The following is a 19,100-nucleotide window of genomic DNA, read 5'->3' as shown; positions in this document are numbered from 1 at the left end:
AAATCTAAAAAAATTTGAACACTTACAAAGGTTCAAATCAAGATGGAGTCACTCAGAGCAGTGATAACGAACCGGGAAGAAGGGGACTATATGGTGTCCCGAGACATCAGGGATGCTTACCTCCATGTCCCAAATTTGCCCTTATCACTAAGGATACCTCAGGTTCGTGGTACAGAACTGTCACTATCAGTTTCAGACGCTGCCGTTTGGATTGTCCACGGCACCCCGGGTCTTTACCAAGGTAATGGCCGAAATGATGGTTCTTCTTCGAAGAAAAGGCGTCTTAATTATCCCTTACTTGGACGATCTCCTGATAAGGGCAAAGTCCAGGGAACAGTTGGAGGTCGGAGTAGCACTATCTCGGATACTGTTACAACAGCAGGGGTGGATTCTAAATATTCCAAAATCGCAGCTGATCCCGACAACAAGTCTCCTGTGCTTAGGGATGATTCTGGACACAGTCCAGAAAAAGGTGTTTCTCCCGGAAGAGAAAGCCAGGGAGTTATCCGAGCTAGTCAGGAACCTCCTAAAATCAGTGCATCATTGCACAAGGGCCATGGTAAAAAAAATGGTGACTTCCTTCGAAGCAATTCCAGTCGGCAGATTTCATGCAAGAACTTTTCAGTGGGATCTGCTGGACAAATGGTCCGGATCGCATCTTCAGATGCATCAGCGGATAACCCTATATCCAAGGACAAGGGTGTCTCTCCTGTGGTGGTTACAGAGTGCTCATCTTCTAGAGGGCCGCAGATTCGGCATTCAGTTTTGGATGTTGGTGACCACGGAGGCCAGCCCGAGAGGCTGGGGAGCAGTCACACAAGGAAAAAATTTCCAGGGAGTGTGATCAAGTCTGGAGACTTTTCTCCACATAAATATAGCTAAGGGAAAATTTATAATGCTCTAAGCTTAGCAAGACCTCTGCTTCAAGGTCAGCCGGTATTGATCCAGTGGGATAAAACATCACGGCAGTCGCCCACGTAAATAGACAGGGCGGCACAAGAAGCAGGAGGGCAGTGGCAAAAACTGCAAGGACTTTTCGCTGGGCGGAAAATCATGTGATAGCACTGTCAGCAGTGTTTCATTCCGGGAATGGAAACTGGGAAGCAGACTTCCTCAGTAGGCACGACCTCCACCCGGCAGAGTGGGAACTTCATGGGGAAGTTTTCCACATGATTGTAAACCGTTGGGAATTACCAAAGGTGGACATGATGGCGTCCCGTCTGAACAAAAAACGGGACAGGTATTGCGCCAGGTTAAGAGACCCTCAGGCAATAGCTGTGGACGTTCTGGTAACACCGTGGGTGTACCAGTCGGTGTATGTGTTCCATCCTCTGCTTTTCATACCTAAGGTACTGAGAATTATAAGACGTAGAGGAGTAAGAACTATACTCATGGCTCCGGATTGGCCAAGAAGGACTTGGTACCCGGAACTTCAAGAGATGCTCACAGAGGACTTATGGCCTCTGCCGCTAAGAAGGGACTTGTTTCAGCAAGTACCATGTCTGTTCCAAGACTTACCGCAGCTGCGTTTGACGGCATGGCGGTGGAACGCCGGATCCTAAGGGAAAAGGCATTCAGGAAGAGGTCATTCCTACCCTGGTCAAAGCCAGAAAGGAGGTGACCGCACAACATTATCACCACATGTGGCGAAAATATGTTGCGTGGTGTGAGGCCAGGAAGGCCCCACGAAGAAATTTCAACTCGGTCGATTCCTGCATTTCCTGCAAACAGGAGTGTCTATGGGCCTCAAATTGGGGTCCATTAAGGTTCAAATTTCGGCCCTGTCGATTTTTCTTCCAGAAAGAATTGGCTTCAGTTCCTGAAGTCCAGAAGTTTGTCAAGGGAGTATTGCATATACAACCCCCTTTTGTGCCTCCAGTGGCACTGTGGGATCTCAACGTAGTTCTGGGATTCCTCAAAACACATTGGTTTAAAACCAGTCAAATCTGTGGATTTGAAGCATCTCACATGAAAAGTGAACATGCTCTTGGACCTGGCCTGGACCAGGCGAGTGTCAAATTGGTGGTTTTTTTCTCAAAAAAGCCCATATCTGTTTGTCCATTCGGACAGGGCAGAGCTGCGGACTCGTCCCCAGTTCTCTCCCTAAGGTGGTGTCAGTGTTTCACCTGAACCAGCTTATTGTGGTGTCTTGCGCCTACTAGGGACTTGGAGGACTCCAAGTTGCTAGATGTGGTCAGGGCCCTGAAAATATAGGTTCCAGGACGGCTGGAGTCAGGAAAACTGACTTGCTGTTATCCTGTATGCACCCAACAAACTGGGTGCTCTTGCTTCTAAGCAGACTTTTGCTAGTTGGATGTGTAATACAATTCAGCTTGCACATTCTGTGGCAGGCCTGCCACAGCCAAAATATGTAAATGCCCATTCCACAAGGAAGGTGGGCTCATCTTGGGCGGCTGCCCGAGGGGTCTCGGCTTTACAACTTTGCCGAGCGGCTATTTAGTCAGGGGCAAACACGTTTGTAAAATCCTACAAATTTGATAACCTGGCTAAGGAGGACCTGGAGTTCTCTCATTCGGTGCTGCAGAGTCATCCGCACTCTCCCGCCCGTTTGGGAGCTTTGGTATAATCCCCATGGTCCTTTCAGGAACCCCAGCATCCACTAGGACGATAGAGAAAATAAGAATTTACTTACCGATAATTCTATTTCTCGGAGTCCGTAGTGGATGCTGGGCGCCCATCCCAAGTGCGGATTATCTGCAATACTTGTACATAGTTACAAAAATCGGGTTATTGTTGTGAGCCATCTTTCAGAGGCTCCGCTGTTATCATACTGTTAACTGGGTTCAGATCACAGGTTGTACAGTGTGATTGGTGTGGCTGGTATGAGTCTTACCCGGGATTCATAAATCCTTCCTTATTGTGTACGCTCGTCCGGGCACAGTATCCTAACTGAGGCTTGGAGGAGGGTCATAGGGGGAGGAGCCAGTGCACACCACCTGATCCTAAAGCTTTACTTTTTGTGCCCTGTCTCCTGCGGAGCCGCTATTCCCCATGGTCCTTTCAGGAACCCCAGCATCCACTACGGACTCCGAGAAATAGAATTATCGGTAAGTAAATTCTTATTTTTTGGCAAAAAATACCTCGCATATAGCCTCCGGGGCTATATGGAGATATTTAACCCCTGCCAGAATCCATTTTTTAGCGGGAGACGAGCCCGCCGAAAAGGGGGCGGGGCCTATCTCCTCAGCACACAGCGCCATTTCCTCACACAGTTCCGCTGGTCAGGAAGGCTCCCAGGCTCTCCCCTGCACTGCACTACAGAAACAGGGTTAAATCAAGAGAGGGGGGGCAAAATTTGGCGAAATTGTGATTTTATAAAAGCAGCTATAAGGGAGCACTTATTATAAGGCTATCCCTGTAAAATATAGCGCTTTGGTGTGTGCTGGCAAACTCTCCCTCTGTCTCCCCAAGGGGCTAGTGGGGTCCTGTCCTCTATCAGAGCATTCCCTGTGTGTGTGTGCTATATGTCGGTACGTGTGTGTCGACATGTATGAGGACGATGTTGGTGAGGAGGCGGAGCAAATTGCCTGTAATGGTGATGTCACTCTCTAGGGAGTCGACACCGGAATGGATGGCTTATTTATGGAATTACGTGATAATGTCAACACGCTGCAAGGTCGGTTGGCGACATGAGACGGCTGGCAAACAAATTAGTACCTGTCCAGGCGTCTCAAACACCGTCAGGGGCGTTAAAACGTCCTTTTACCTCAGTCGGTCGACAGACACGGACACTGATTTCAGTGTCGACGGTGAAGAAACAAACGTATTTCCCTTTAGGGCCACACGTTACATGTTAAGGGCAATGAAGGAGGTGTTACATATTTCTGATACTACAAGTACCACAAAAGAGGGTATTATGTGGGATGTGAAAAAACTACCTGTAGTTTTTCCTGAATCAGATAAATTAAAGGAAGTGAGTGATGATGCGTGGGTTCCTCCCGATAGAAAATTATTGGCGGTATACCCTTTCCCGCCAGAAGTTAGGGCGCGTTGGGAAACACCCCTTAGGGTGGATAAGGCGCTCACACGCTTAGCAAAACAAGTGGCGGTACCGTCTATAGATAGGGCCGTCCTCAAGGAGCCAGCTGACAGGAGGCTGGAAAATATCATAAAAAGTATATACACACATACTGGTGTTATACTGCGACCAGCGATCGCCTCAGCCTGGATGTGCAGAGCTGGGGTGGCTTGGTCGGATTCCCTGACTAAAAATATTGATACCCTTGACAGGGACAGTATTTTATTGACTATAGAGCATTTAAAGGATGCATTTCTATATATACGAGATGCACAGAGGGATATTTGCACTCTGGCATCAAGAGTAAGTGCGATGTCCATATCTGCCACAAGATGTTTATGGACACGACAGTGGTCAGGTGATGCAGATTCCAAACGGCACAAAGGTGTATTGCCGTATAAAGGAAGAGGAGTTATTTGGGGTCGGTCCATCGGACCTGGTGGCCACGGCAACTGCTGGAAAATCCACCGTTTTTACCCTAAGTCACATCTCTGCAGAAAAAGACACCGTCTTTTCAGCCTCAGTCCTTTCGTCCCTATAAGAGTCATATCTGCCCAGGGATAGAGGAAAGGGAAGAAGACTGCAGCAGGCAGCCCATTCCCAGGAACAGAAGCCTTCCACCGCTTCTGCCAAGCTCTCAGCATGACGCTGGGACCGTACAGGACCCCTGGATCCTACAAGTAGTATCCCAGGGGTACAGATTGGAATGTCGAGACGTTTCCCCCTCGCAGGCTCCTGAAGTCTGCTTTACCAAGGTCTCCCTCCGACAAGGAGGCAGTATGGGAAACAATTCACAAGCTGTATTCCCAGCAGGTGATAATCAAATTACCCCTCCTACAACAAGGAAAGGGGTATTATTCCACACTATATTGTGGTACTGAAGCCAGAAGGCTAGGTGAGACCTATTCTAAATCTAAAAAAATTTGAACACTTACAAAGGTTCAAATCAAGATGGAGTCACTCAGAGCAGTGATAACGAACCAGGAAGAAGGGGACTATATAGTGTCCCGGGACATCAGGGATGCTTACCTCCATGTCCCAAATTTGCCCTTCTCACTAAGGGTACTTCAGGTTCGTGGTACAGAACTGTCACTATCCGTTTCAGACGCTGCCGTTTGGATTGTCCACGGCACCCCGGGTCTTTACCAAGGTAATGGCCGAAATGATGATTCTTCTTCAAAGAAAAGGCGTCTTAATTATCCCTTACTTGGACGATCTCCTGATGAGGGCAAAGTCCAGGGAACAGTTGGAGGTCGGAGTAGCACTATCTCGGATACTGCTACAACAGCACGGGTGGATTCTAAATATTCCAAAATCGCAGCTGTTCCCGACGACACGTCTGCTGTGCCTAGGGATGATTCTGGACACAGTCCAGAAAAAGGTGTTTCTCCCGGAAGAGAAAGCCAGGGAGTTATCCGAGCTAGTCAGGAACCTCCTAAAACCAGGAAAAGAGGCTTCCTACGAAGCAATTCCATTCGGCAGATTTCACGCAAGAACTTTTCAGTGGGATCTGCTGGACAAATGGTCCGGATCGCATCTTCAGATGCATCAGCGGATAACTCTATATCCAAGGACAAGGGTGTCTCTCCTGTGGTGGTTACAGAGTGCTCATCTTCTAGAGGGCCGCAGATTCGGCATTCAGGATTGGATGCTGGTGACCACGGAGGCCAGCCCGAGAGGCTGGGGAGCAGTCACGCAAGGAAAAAATTTCCAGGGAGTGTGATCAAGTCTGGAGATTTTTCTCCACATAAATATACTGGAGCTAAGGGTAATTTTATAATGCTCTAAGCTTAGCAAGACCTCTGCTTCAAGGTCAGCCGGTATTGATCCAGTGGGAAAAACATCACGGCAGTCGCCCACGTAAACAGACAGGGCGGCACAAGAAGCAGGAGGGCAATGGCAAAAACTGCAAGGACTTTTCGCTGGGCGGAAAATCATGTGATAGCACTGTCAGCAGTGTTTCATTCCGGGAATGGAAACTGGGAAGCAGACTTCCTCAGCAGGCACGACCTCCACCCGGGAGAGTGGAAACTTCATCGGGAAGTTTTTCCACATGATTGTGAACCGTTGGGAAATACCAAAGGTGGACATGATGGCGTCCCGTCTGAACAAAAAACGGGACAGGTATTGCGCCAGGTCAAGAGACCCTCAGGCAATAGCTGTGGACGTTCTGGTAACACCGTGGGTGTACCAGTCGGTGTATGTGTTCCCTCCTCTGCTTCTCATACCTAAGGTACTGAGAATTATAAGACGTAGAGGAGTAAGAACTATACTCATGGCTCCGGATTGGCCAAGAAGGACTTGGTACCCGGAACTTCAAGAGATGCTCACAGAGGACTTATGGCCTCTGCCGCTAAGAAGGGACTTGCTTCAGCAAGTACCATGTCTGTTCCAAGACTTACCGCAGCTGCGTTTGACGGCATGGCGGTGGAACGCCGGATCCTAAGGGAAAAAGGCATTCCGGAAGAGGTCATTCCTACCCTGGTCAAAGCCAGGAAGGACGTGACCGCACAACATTATCACCACATGGGGCGAAAATATGTTGCGTGGTGTGAGGCCAGGAAGGCCCCACGAAGAAATTTCAACTCGGTCGATTCCTGCATTTCCTGCAAACAGGAGTGTCTATGGGCCTCAAATTGGGGTCCATTAAGGTTCAAATTTCGGCCCTGTCGATTTTCTTCCAGAAAGAATTGGCTTCAGTTCCTGAAGTCCAGAAGTTTGTCAAGGGAGTATTGCATATACAACCCCCTTTTGTGCCTCCAGTGGCACTGTGGGATCTCAACGTAGTTCTGGGATTCCTCAAATCACATTGGTTTAAAACCAGTCAAATCTGTGGATTTGAAGCATCTCACATGAAAAGTGATCATGCTCTTGGCCCTGGCCTGGGCCAGGCGAGTGTCAAATTGGTGTTTTTTTTCTCAAAAAAGCCCATATCTGTTTGTCCATTCGGACAGGGCAGAGCTGCGGACTCGTCCCCAGTTCTCTCCCTAAGGTGGTGTCAGTGTTTCACCTGAACCAGCTTATTGTGGTGCCTTGCGCCTACTAAGGACTTGGAGGACTCCAAGTTGCTAGATGTTGTCAGGGCCCTGAAAATATAGGTTCCAGGACGGCTGGAGTCAGGAAAACTGACTTGCTGTTATCCTGTATGCACCCAACAAACTGGGTGCTCTTGCTTCTAAGCAGACTATTGCTAGTTGGATGTGTAATACAATTCAGCTTGCACATTCTGTGGCAGGCCTGCCACAGCCAAAATATGTAAATGCCCATTCCACAAGGATGGTGGGCTCATCTTGGGCGGCTGCCCGAGGGGTCTCGGCTTTACAACTTTGCCGAGCGGCTACTTAGTCAGGGGCAAACACGTTTGTAAAATCCTACAAATTTGATACCCTGGCTAAGGAGGACCTGGAGTTCTCTCATTCGGTGCTGCAGAGTCATCCGCACTCTCCCGCCCGTTTGGGAGCTTTGGTATAATCCCCATGGTCCTTTCAGGAACCCCAGCATCCACTAGGACGATAGAGAAAATAAGAATTTACTTACCGATAATTCTATTTCTCGGAGTCCGTAGTGGATGCTGGGCGCCCATCCCAAGTGCGGATTATCTGCAATACTTGTACATAGTTACAAAAATCGGGTTATTATTGTTGTGAGCCATCTTTTCAGAGGCTCCGCTGTTATCATACTGTTAACTGGGTTCAGATCACAGGTTGTACAGTGTGATTGGTGTGGCTGGTATGAGTCTTACCCGGGATTCAAAATCCTTCCTTATTGTGTACGCTCGTCCGGGCACAGTATCCTAACTGAGGCTTGGAGGAGGGTCATAGGGGGAGGAGCCAGTGCACACCACCTGATCCTAAAGCTTTACTTTTTGTGCCCTGTCTCCTGCGGAGCCGCTATTCCCCATGGTCCTTTCAGGAACCCCAGCATCCACTACGGACTCCGAGAAATAGAATTATCGGTAAGTAAATTCTTATTTTTTCTTTGCACCATCTTGCACCTCTTTTTTCTTTTCTTTTTCTTTGCGTCATGTGCTGTTTGGGGAGGGTTTTTTGGAAGGGCCATCCTACGTGACACTGCAGTGCCACTCCTAGATGGGCCCGGTGTTTGTGTCGGCCACTAGGGTCGCTTATCTTACTCACACAGTCAGCTACCTCATTGCGCCTCTTTTTTTCCTTGCGTCATGTGCTGTTTGGGGAGGGTTTTTTGGAAGGGACATCCTGCGTGACACTGCAGTGCCACTCCTAGATGGGCCCGGTGTTTGTGTCGGCCACTAGGGTCGCTTATCTTACTCACACAGCGACCTCGGTGCAAATTTTAGGACTAAAAATAATATTGTGAGGTGTGAGGTATTCAGAATAGACTGAAAATGAGTGGAAATTATGGTTTTTGAGGTTAATAATACTTTGGGATCAAAATGACCCCCAAATTCTATGATTTAAGCTGTTTTTTAGGGTTTTTTGAAAAAAACACCCGAATCCAAAACACACCCGAATCCGACAAAAAAAATTCGGTGAGGTTTTGCCAAAACGCGGTCGAACCCAAAACACGGCCGCGGAACCGAACCCAAAACCAAAACACAAAACCCGAAAAATTTCAGGCGCTCATCACTAATAAAAGCCCCTATCTGGTTTTTCATGTGGATAGAGCAGAATTGCGGACCCGTCCACAATTTCTGCCGAAAGTGGTTTCATCTTTTCATATAAACCAATCTATTGTGGTGCCTGTGGCTACTACTGACTTGGAGGATTCAGAGTTGCTTGATGTGGTCAGGGCTTTGAGGGTTTATGTAGCCAGAACGGCTAGGGTCAGGAAAACAGAGTCGTTGTTTATCCTGTATGCATCCAACAAGCTTGGTGCTCCTGCTTCAAAGCAAACTATTGCTCGCTGGATCTGTAACACAATTCAGCAGGCTCATTCTGCGGCTGGATTGCCGCTGCCAAAATCAGTTAAGGCCCATTCCACTAGGAAGGTGGGCTCTTCTTGGGCGGCTGCCCGAGGGGTCTCGGCATTACAGCTTTGCCAAGCGGCTACTTGGTCAGGTTCAAACACTTTTGCAAAGTTCTACAAGTTGGCTGAGGAGGACCTCTTGTTTGCTCAATCGGTGCCCGCCCACCCGTTTGGGAGCTTTGGTATAATCCCCATGGTCCTTACGGAGTCCCCAGCATCCACTAGGACGTTAGAGAAAATAAGATTTTACTTACCGGTAAATCTATTTCTCGTAGTCCGTAGTGGATGCTGGGCGCCCGTCCCAAGTGCGGACTTCTTCTGCAATGCTTGTATATAGTTATTGCTTCAATAAGGGGTATGTTATGGTTGCATCAGGGTTTGACCTGATGCTCTGTTGTTTGTCATACTGTTAACTGGTTGTTTTCACATGTTATACGGTATGATTGGTGTGGCTGGTATGAATCTTGCCCTGGATTACCAAAATCCTTTCCTTGTACGGTCAGCTCTTCTGGGCACCGTTTCTCTAACTGAGGTCTGGAGGAGGGGCATAGAGGGAGGAGCCAGTGCACACCAGAACCTAAATTCTTTATTAAAGTGCCCATGTCTCCTGCGGAGCCCGTCTATTCCCCATGGTCCTTACGGAGTCCCCAGCATCCACTACGGACTACGAGAAATAGATTTACCGGTAAGTAAAATCTTATTTTTGACCACATATGTAGGTAGTTAAATTGAGTAAGCTTAGGTCCCTGTGTCCCTGTCTCCAAGGGACAAGGGTAATATTAGGGCGGGATGCAGTTAATTTGCCGGCAGATGAAATCCTAACTGCTGACAATACAGACAGCCGGAATCCCGCCTCACAGGGGCTATTCTCACTCGTGGGTGTCCACGACACCCATAGAGTTGGAATAGGACCTGTGGCAAGCACACAAGTAGACTCTACGCTTGCTCTGCTGCTGGCATACTGATGGCTGGGTGCCCGTTGTCTGTACACGGACGACCGCCATTCCGACCGCTGGTAAATCATACTGAACCCATTAGGGCCTGTGAATGTGTTTGGAGGATGTTCACACATGCAGGTATACAGTAGCCATTTGTTGTCTCTTTCTGACCATGCTCAATAATGATCTATCAATTTATATTGTAGCTTTGGAGCCATACATAGGGCCGGCAACAGATATGTTGGGGCCTGGCATGTATTTCTCTGGGGCCCCCCCATCACCCCCTCTCAACACACACACACACACACACACACACACACACACACACACACACACACACACACACACACACACACTGTGTATTATATATGTGGGGGTCTTGGAGGCTGGCTACAGGGGAGCATACTATGGGGCAGAGAGTTTGGATGCTGGCTACAGGAGGGAACTCTATGGGAAGGTGTTTGGTGACTAGCTACAGAATATCATACTATGGGGGTGGGGATATGGAGGCTGGCTACAGGGGAGCATATTATGGGGAGGGGGGTATGGAGGTTACCTACAGGGGAGTACATTATGAGGAGGGGGTATGGAGGCTAGCTACAGGGGAGTACACTATGGGGAGGGGGTATGGAGGCTGGCTACAGGGGAGCATACTATGGGGAGGGGGTATGGAGGCTGGCTACAGGAGAGCATACTATGGGGAGGGGAGTATGGAGGCTTGCTACAGGGGAGCGGGGTATGGAGGCTGGATACAGGAGAGAACCCTATGGGACGGGGGTTTGGTGGCTAGCTACAGAATATCAGACTATGAGGGGGATATGGAGGCTGGCTACAAGGGAGCATATTATGGGGAGGGGGGGGTATGGAGGCTAACTACAGGGGAGTACACTATGGGGAGGGGGGTATGGAGGCTGGATACAGGAGAGAACCCTATGGGAAGGGGGTTTGGTGGCTAGCTACAGAATATCATACTATGGGGGGGATATGGAGGCTGGCTACAGGGGAGCATATTATGGGGAGGGGGGGTATGGAGGCTGGATACAGGAGAGAACCCTATGGGAAGGGGGTTTGGTGGCTAGCTACAGAATATACTATGGGGGGGGGGGATATGGAGGCTGGCTACAGGGGAGCATATTATGGGGAGGGGGGTATGGAGGCTAGCTACAGGGGAGTACCTTATGGGGAGGGGGTATGGAGGCTAGCTACAGGGGAGTACACTATGGGTTGGGGGTATGGAGGCTGGCTACAGGGGAGTACACTATGGGGAGGGGGTATGGAGGCTGGCTACAGGAGAGCATACTATGGGGAGGGGGGTATGGAGGCTGGCTACAGGGGAGCACAGCATGGGGAGGAGGGTATGGAAGCTGGATACAGTAGAGAACCCTATGGGAAGGGGGTTTGGTGGCTAGCTACAGAATATCTTACTATGGGGGGGATATGGAAGCTGGCTACAGGGGAGCATATTATGGGGAGGGGGGGGGGGGGGGTATGGAGGCTGGCCACACGGGAGTACACTATGGGGAGGGGTGTATGGAGGCTGGCTACAGGGGAGCATTCTGTGGGGAGGGGGGTATGGAGGCTGGCTACAGGGGAGTTCACTATGGGGAGGGGGGTATGGAGGCTGGCTACAGGGGAGTTCACTGTGGGGAGGGGTGTATGGAGTCTGGCTACAGGGGAGCATTCTATGGCGAGGGTATGGAGGCTGGCTACAGGGGAGCATACTATGGGGAGGGGGGTATGGAGGCTAGCTACAGGGGAGTACACTATGGGGAGGGGGTATGGAGGCTAGCTACAGGGGAGTACCTTATGGGGAGGGGGTATGGAGGCTAGCTACATGGGAGTACCTTATGGGGAGGGGGTATGGAGGCTAGCTACAGGGGAGTAGCTTATGGGGAGGGGGTATGGAGGCTGGCTACAGGGGAGCATACTATGGGGAGGAGGGAATGGAGGCTGGCTACAGGGGAGCACAGCATGGGGAGGGGGGTATGTAGCCTGGCTACAGGTAGCACACTATGGGGATCGGGGTATGGAGGCTGGCTACAGGGGAGAGTACACTATGGCAAGGGGGTATGGAGGCTGGCTACAGGGGAGCATACTATGGGGAGGGGGTTACGGAGGCTGGCTACAGGGGTGCACACTGTGGGGAGGGGGGTATGTAGCCTGGCTACGGGGAGCACACTATGGGGAGGGGGTATGAAGGCTGGCAATAGGGGGTAAACACACTACAGGTGGGTGAGAATTGGAGTGCATACTGTGGGCTGGGGTTGGGAGCTGGAGGCTGGCTACAGTAGCTTAAGCTTACCTGCGGGCTCTCAGGAGTCGAGACTAAGGGAAGAAAAGATCTGAGCAGCATAACCCGTCACCTGGCCAGCCAGGAGCTGCCAAAGCCCCATGGGATGTCAGTGCCGTGGCGGAGCTACGCGTGTGGACTCATGGAGGCTGTCTGCGCTGTGGCTGCAGTGTGCTGTATGGGGTAGGAGGGGGAAATTGTGCTGGGTCAGTTAATTCTTTTATTTACTCGATTGGCGGGCAGACGGCCGGAGCGGGTATTAACAGATGCACCAGCACCCATATTTGTGTGCTCCTCTGCCTCGGGGGCCCCCCTGAACCATGGGGCTCTGTATACCTGTCCCCTTTGACCCCTCCTGTCGCCGGGCTGGCCATACATGCTGTAATATCTGATTAGTTATCCAATAGCACAGTGTGTATGACTAGCATTACACCATGTAATTATTCAACTGCATTTGTGGTAATAGCTAAAGCATTGGTCACTACATAAACAAGCTTCCTTTGGCAGTGTTAAAAAGACACTTTCACCTTCAGCTGTGTTACCATTTACGGTCTTGTTAAAGCCCAACTGGTAGAATTACCAAATACGCTTCTCTTTCATTCAAATGTCTGCATTCTTTGGCCATATATTTGTATCAGTACAAGTGGTTTGCTTTTATTACCCCAGAATACAACACAAAGCTGCTCTGCAAATAAAATTGTATTGAAAATAGCAGAACACTATTATATCCCAGGACAATAAAACAACAATAGCTGTCTTATTATGATTACATTGCTAAACAGTACAAAATGTTGTTTTCACACATTATTAGTAGGGTTTCATAGGATATTGTCTCAGAGTATTGCTACTGTATCTATGTGAATTTTTTATCATATCGGAGATATAAGACTACAAAAAAAGTTGTATTTATTTTTATCATTGTCATTTTCAGATACCAGAAATGTTGCACAATGATGCAAGTGACCACGGATGCAGCCGATGGGGATATTTCCTTTTACAGAATGCAGGAATCCTTTTAGGATTTTTCATCATGTTGGTCATTTCTATATTTGAGCATAAAATTGTCTTCACCATTAACCTATAACACTAGGTTACCTAGTCCATTTTTAGCACCATGTTGTTAGCTAAGTTATATATATTTTTTTATTTAGTTTTTTTTTTCTTAATGTATATTTCTTTTATGCAGTTGATAAATATATATTTTATACAAATTGTATGCAAACAGTTGCAATTGTTAACTGCAGAAACGGTTCAGACTGTTAGGAGCTGCGTTAACAAATTGGACATTTGTGCCAAACCCCAATTTTATTTTATTTTATTTTTTTATCATTTTTTTTTTTTTGTAATTTATTTAAACTGTTTTCATTTTCACAAAACCAAACTTCCTAAACCCCTGGTGAATCAGCTACGCTAGAGTTTATTTTCCCTGTTTCCCTCCCCAGGGTGCACTTTTACATGTTCATTTCAAAGAGGCAAAGCACGGGTTAGTAATGGCGTTACAGGTGCCTCATTGTGCATAACTGCATAAGTAAAATGGTGCCTATTAATCATAGCCCATAGACCTAAGTATTGTTGCATATGAAATACATACCAATTGAATGTTTTAATGTGGTCTCAGAAGGAAACGTTCTGTGTATTTATAAACCACAGTGGCACTTAAGCCCCTTTCAGACCGCCCGTAATAACTCGGGTTATTGCATATGATCACGCATCAACCCAGGTTGGTGTGCTGTCTGGAAGGGTCCAGTTGAAGTAATCCGATATTTCAGCTCTGGTTATGACCAAGGTTCAACATGTGTTCAACCCGGATCGCAGTGCGGTGTGAACGGGTAAGCCTGGTCGATGGAACCCGTTTACATAATAGGTAGAGGCGGCGCTTGGAGATCCTCATCTTCCAAGTGCCGTCTCTGGGACGCATCACCAGTGACGTCACCAACCCGGTATATGCCCGGGCCACCGGTCTTAAAGGTGTCTCAAGCGGGTTGCACCCGGGAAGGAGCTTTATGCGGTCTGAAAGGGGTATGAGTAATTTGAGATGTTATCAATAGTATGATCATATAAAAAATAAGAAATGCCTCAATATATTATCTCTGAGTACGATAGTGAGGATGGGGGGCAAAAGTTTTCTGTACTCCAGACTGGAGTACTCACGACCATAATCGGGACCCCTTCAGGTGTATGCGTACTGAATAGTCACATGTACTTACATAAAACTGAGAATTAGTGACAGAAATCCACATGTCAGAGTAGATGCCATCCTGTTTGATCAGAAAGAATCACACACTTTGCACTCCAGGACTGGATTGATTGACAGTCTTGCTCACTCATGGAATGGGTGATCTATATAAATTTATATATATATATATATATATATATATATATATATATATACAAACAAATCCCACAAAGTGGAGGTGCACTCTCGCAATAATGGAGTCATTCAATATGTAAAAATCAGTCGTCACCAAGGCTTTATTCGTGTCAACGTTTCGGTCCGTAACCGGACCTTTCTGAAGACAGGTGACACATCAGTTCAGTCGAGTCGGCAGTAAATACAAATACATCTGAAAGGACAATGTTCATAATTACGATCACAAGCCACACCGGTCCCTGGAAAGCCTAGCACCAACAGGAAAAACGCCACCAACAAAGATAGGTGCATAGTACAAAAAGAATATCCCCAGTGTGCTAAAGAACAAATTAACAGACTCTCACTCTCCCGTACCTGTGAATGTTCAATGCATCGTCAGCAGATACCCTGTCATTGTTCACTATAATCGGCTGGTATAGAGGACTCACAGTCTATCAGGCTGTTATACAAAAAAGGGGAACATGGAGTCCTATAAACTAGCAATCACCACAGTAATAGGCACAGCCAGTTAAAATGGCAATCACCCCCACACAGTGCAAGATACCTGTATAGGGGACATCCTCAAGTACTGATGCAGCCACTGGTGTAATGCACACACACTTTATTTTATGCTGCCAGAAGAAAAACATGTAATCCATTATCAATAAAGCGTATTTACACCTTAAGCATGCAATAAAATATCCAGAAATGTTACTCAGTGTGGAAGAAGCTGTGCATGTGGCTGCATAGCCCTCCTATCCACTGAGTGTAATTTAAATACTGCGCCGGCCGGAAGTGCCCGCGAAACCGGAAGTCGTCCACAAACTGTACAATACCTGACCACAAGGCATACACTATGCCTTGTGGTTAGGTATTGTACAGTTTGTGGATTTGTTCTTTAGCACACTGGGGATATTCTTTTTGTACTATGCACCTATCTTTGTTGGTGGCGTTTTTCCTGTTGGTGCTAGGCTTTCCAGGGACCGGTGAGGCTTGTGATTGTAATTATGAACATTGTCCTTTGAGATGTATTTGTATTTATTGCCGACTCGACTGAACTGATGTCACCTGTCTTGAGAGAGGTCCGGTTACGGACCGAAACGTTGACACGAATAAAGCCTTGGTGATGACTGATTGAAACTCTGTTCTCGGCAGCACTTAGTACTTTTTCCAGTCATGTTTTACACAAGCAACGGCAATATATCCTGATGACGGGACTAGGTCTTGAAACGAGCCGTTGAGAGTTTGTCATGCTGCACATTTAAGCATTGTATGACTATGGAATTTGTCATGGATTATTAAAATCCTTTTTTCAGTAACCTGGAGTGACGTGCTATTTGCTTATTTAGCAATAGAGGGACTATATATATATATATATATATATATATATATATATATATATATATAATGTGTATATGTAATGAGAAATATATCAAGCGCACTCCATAGTACATTAAATCATTTTGTTAAGCATTTACCCAAAGTGATTCTGATCACAGTATATACTGCATTTTGCACACTATACATTTGTCTCCATCTTGGCTATCCTACTTGGGGATAATGCACTGTTGTGGCTCTTCTTCTTTTTTTACAAACATATTCACTGAAGAAAACAAAAGAAATAAGGTGGACGGTGACGACGAGTCTCTGACACACAATTCCAGTGTTTTCCACCTTCTTGTAGAAAAGAAATGATTTTAGCTGTAAGTAGATTATTTAAGGGGGATCACCAAAGTTTCTACATTGTTTTTGAACTTTTAACCAGAGGACAGTATATTGTAATCTATGGACCTAAATGGAAACATTTGAACCTCTTGATAATATCATCTGAAAATACTAAATGTCACAGCATATCTGTTATGTGGTTTATAAATACACTGTATACTTTCCTTCAGAGACAACATTAAGCATAAGTGACAATGGATGTGCCTTTTTTTATTTTATTGCGAAAAGGACACTTAAGGGGGGTACTCACGGCGCGATATTCTAAGCAATCTGACTAGATTGCTTACAATATCGGGATGATCGCTCCGTGTGTAGCCCCCTCGGCGATAGCGATGCGCGGCCCCGCACATCGCTATCGCCGCTGCTAGATTGGCCTGCATGCAGGCCAATCTAGCGGGTCGCTCACTTCCCCCGCTCGGTGAAGTGAGCGGCCCCCCCGTCTCCCCCCGCACGCTCAGCACAGATCGCGCTGTGCTGAGCGGCAGGAGAGATGTGTGCTGAGCGCTTCGCTCAGCACACATCTCTCCTATATCGGCCCGTGGGTACTGGGCTTTAGGGCGGTATCCCAATAGATTGTGGTGATTTACTGCTTTTTAATAACTGGCTTTTTAGGGCTATCCATTTACAGACGGTTCTTACTGTGCTGTAAATCACTCCTTATCTACCAATAACACATGGGATCCGTGATAAGATCGCGGACCCACGTGTTACTGTCCCATAACTGGTCTTCTGGGGCTGGTTATTGTGAATTCTGCTTTGCGTGTCTGAGGCACATGAAGCATAATCATCGATAAGTGCCCGCTTACGGAGCAAATTGGATAGCCCTGGGGGAGCTGTGGTAATTCACCGCAGTTAATAGGGTACCGCCCTTAGTGGGTGATTCAATTAGCACCACAGGGATGCGGCTCCTGGGTTAATATAAATAAACCATGATACTAAGCTCCATATAATTGTGCCTTATGTATTGCTTACTGCCATACATATTTTCTTTAGAAACTACATTTGTTGGCACGTCTTCTGTTTTGTATTTGCCTAAGTACACACTGATATTGATACCATAGCACTGTACTGTAACAGTGTGATTGCTACAAGTTGGTATTCAACCAGAATATCAGGTTGTAGCCATATTCAGCCATTAGATAATCTATAAATTGTCATAAGCAAAAAATAATGTACACTAATAAAAGGTATACATTAAATATAATTGGAAAACCCAAAGTTGATGGCATGCCATAGATGTTATCACAGCTACGTAGTCAGGTCATTAAATTATCTACAGCATCATTTTAAAATACCTCTTTGGCTTCATGAATCTCCCTAACCATCGTAACCTGCTTTGGTGGTGTTTCCATTTTCTATTTTATTTTTAAGTCACGCTATCAAAATATTCAAATGAATATGGATTACTTTCCTAGGGTGGACCTTTTTGGTTTATAGCAATGTTGCATTTCCCTGTACGTGGTTTTACACTAGACTCTAGTTGGGACACATTTTGTATATGTGCTTATTATTAGAGCATATTGCATTTATTAATTGGCTATCTTTGTAAGTATACTGCACCACACATTAATGTTTTGTTAAGAGCACTTGAAGAGAGGCTTATGCCACAAGTTAGCATTGATGCTGTTACCCCTTGGCATGTCTATGGACCGGCAGATAAGCACTCGTCTTATAAATTACTTTGCAAATGTTTTGTATCTGAAAAGATTTCTGAATGTTTTCAGCTATTGTTACCTTATTTCTTAGACCCTTATGTTACATATTTATTTTACATTTCATTACATTTATTTTCTATTGCACTTTGTCATGTTTTGAAATTAGATATTGCAAATAATACTTTCTTCACCGTTTGTCATTTCTATCAGCAGTTACCAAGAACTACTTATTTGTAAAGAATCTACCATAATGTTATTTTTTGTGTAACTATTCACAATTCCCCCCCTTCTGCAGAGCAAAAGCTGCATCATTTTTGTGTGAATATTTATTACCATCTTCTCTGTTTAAACTTCTACATCATAAAATATTAAATCTGTCATTTGAATTTTCTGACACCCCCCCCCCCCCCCCCAAATCTGTCAGCATGCCTCAGTGGTATTAAGTTACCTTGGAAAACATGCACTGTCAATATATATTGATTTGTAATTTATTAACTGTGAATGACGTGCTATCAGTCACTGTATGCATCTCCCAACAAAAAACCCAATGCAAGGTTTTGGCAACATTTCAAATAAGTCTTGATTGTTTACATTAGCTGCTGCTGTTCTGTGTCCATGGCTTGCATGTCCAAAATATGTAACATGCCATTTTGTATTTTTGTTTTTGTACAAATACGCATATTGTATTGTAGATTAAATAAAACAAATTGGAAAATCAGTCACGTGTGTGTGTGTGTTTTTTCTTTCTTTGAAAAATTCAAATACCAATAGATATTTCGTTTTTGATGGACAGGCTTATAGTCATCTACTATATATACATTGTATATCTTCACAACTCTTAACAGATTACTGCTTTCCTACTGTAGATAGGTGATCAAAAATAACCAAAGCATTGATAAGCCAGACATGTAAATGTAAAATAATAACTATTTTTATAATGCTCTTTTTCCAATGGGACTCAATGCACTTATCAGAATGAACACAATACAGTATAGAAACTATGGAGATGATAAAGGTTTAGCTTTGAATGAAATACAGAGACCATGGACATAATGCAAAGGATCATAAATTGCAGAGATTAGTCATTCTACACACGAAGGATCCAGGTGAGGCAGCCGGTTTAGGCGTACTACATAGTATTATTCTGGGCAGAACAGAT

General features: G+C 46.1%; 1 protein-coding gene across 1 annotated transcript in view; it reads left to right on the top strand.

The window, feature by feature from the left end:
• Positions 1–18,659, top strand: part of SLC39A6 (solute carrier family 39 member 6) — a 164,197-nt gene extending 145,538 nt beyond the window's left edge. The window contains exon 9 of the mRNA XM_063922919.1: positions 13,143–18,659. Within this exon, the coding sequence (XP_063778989.1) occupies positions 13,143–13,295 (153 nt within the window). The 3' untranslated portion in view covers positions 13,296–18,659. The remainder of the gene's footprint in view (positions 1–13,142) is intronic.
• Positions 18,660–19,100: the final 441 nt, after the last annotated feature.

Source organism: Pseudophryne corroboree, chromosome 5, assembly GCF_028390025.1.
Source record: "Pseudophryne corroboree isolate aPseCor3 chromosome 5, aPseCor3.hap2, whole genome shotgun sequence".
In the NCBI taxonomy this organism is placed as follows: domain Eukaryota; kingdom Metazoa; phylum Chordata; class Amphibia; order Anura; family Myobatrachidae; genus Pseudophryne; species Pseudophryne corroboree.
This window is presented reverse-complemented; position numbering and strand designations above follow the sequence as displayed.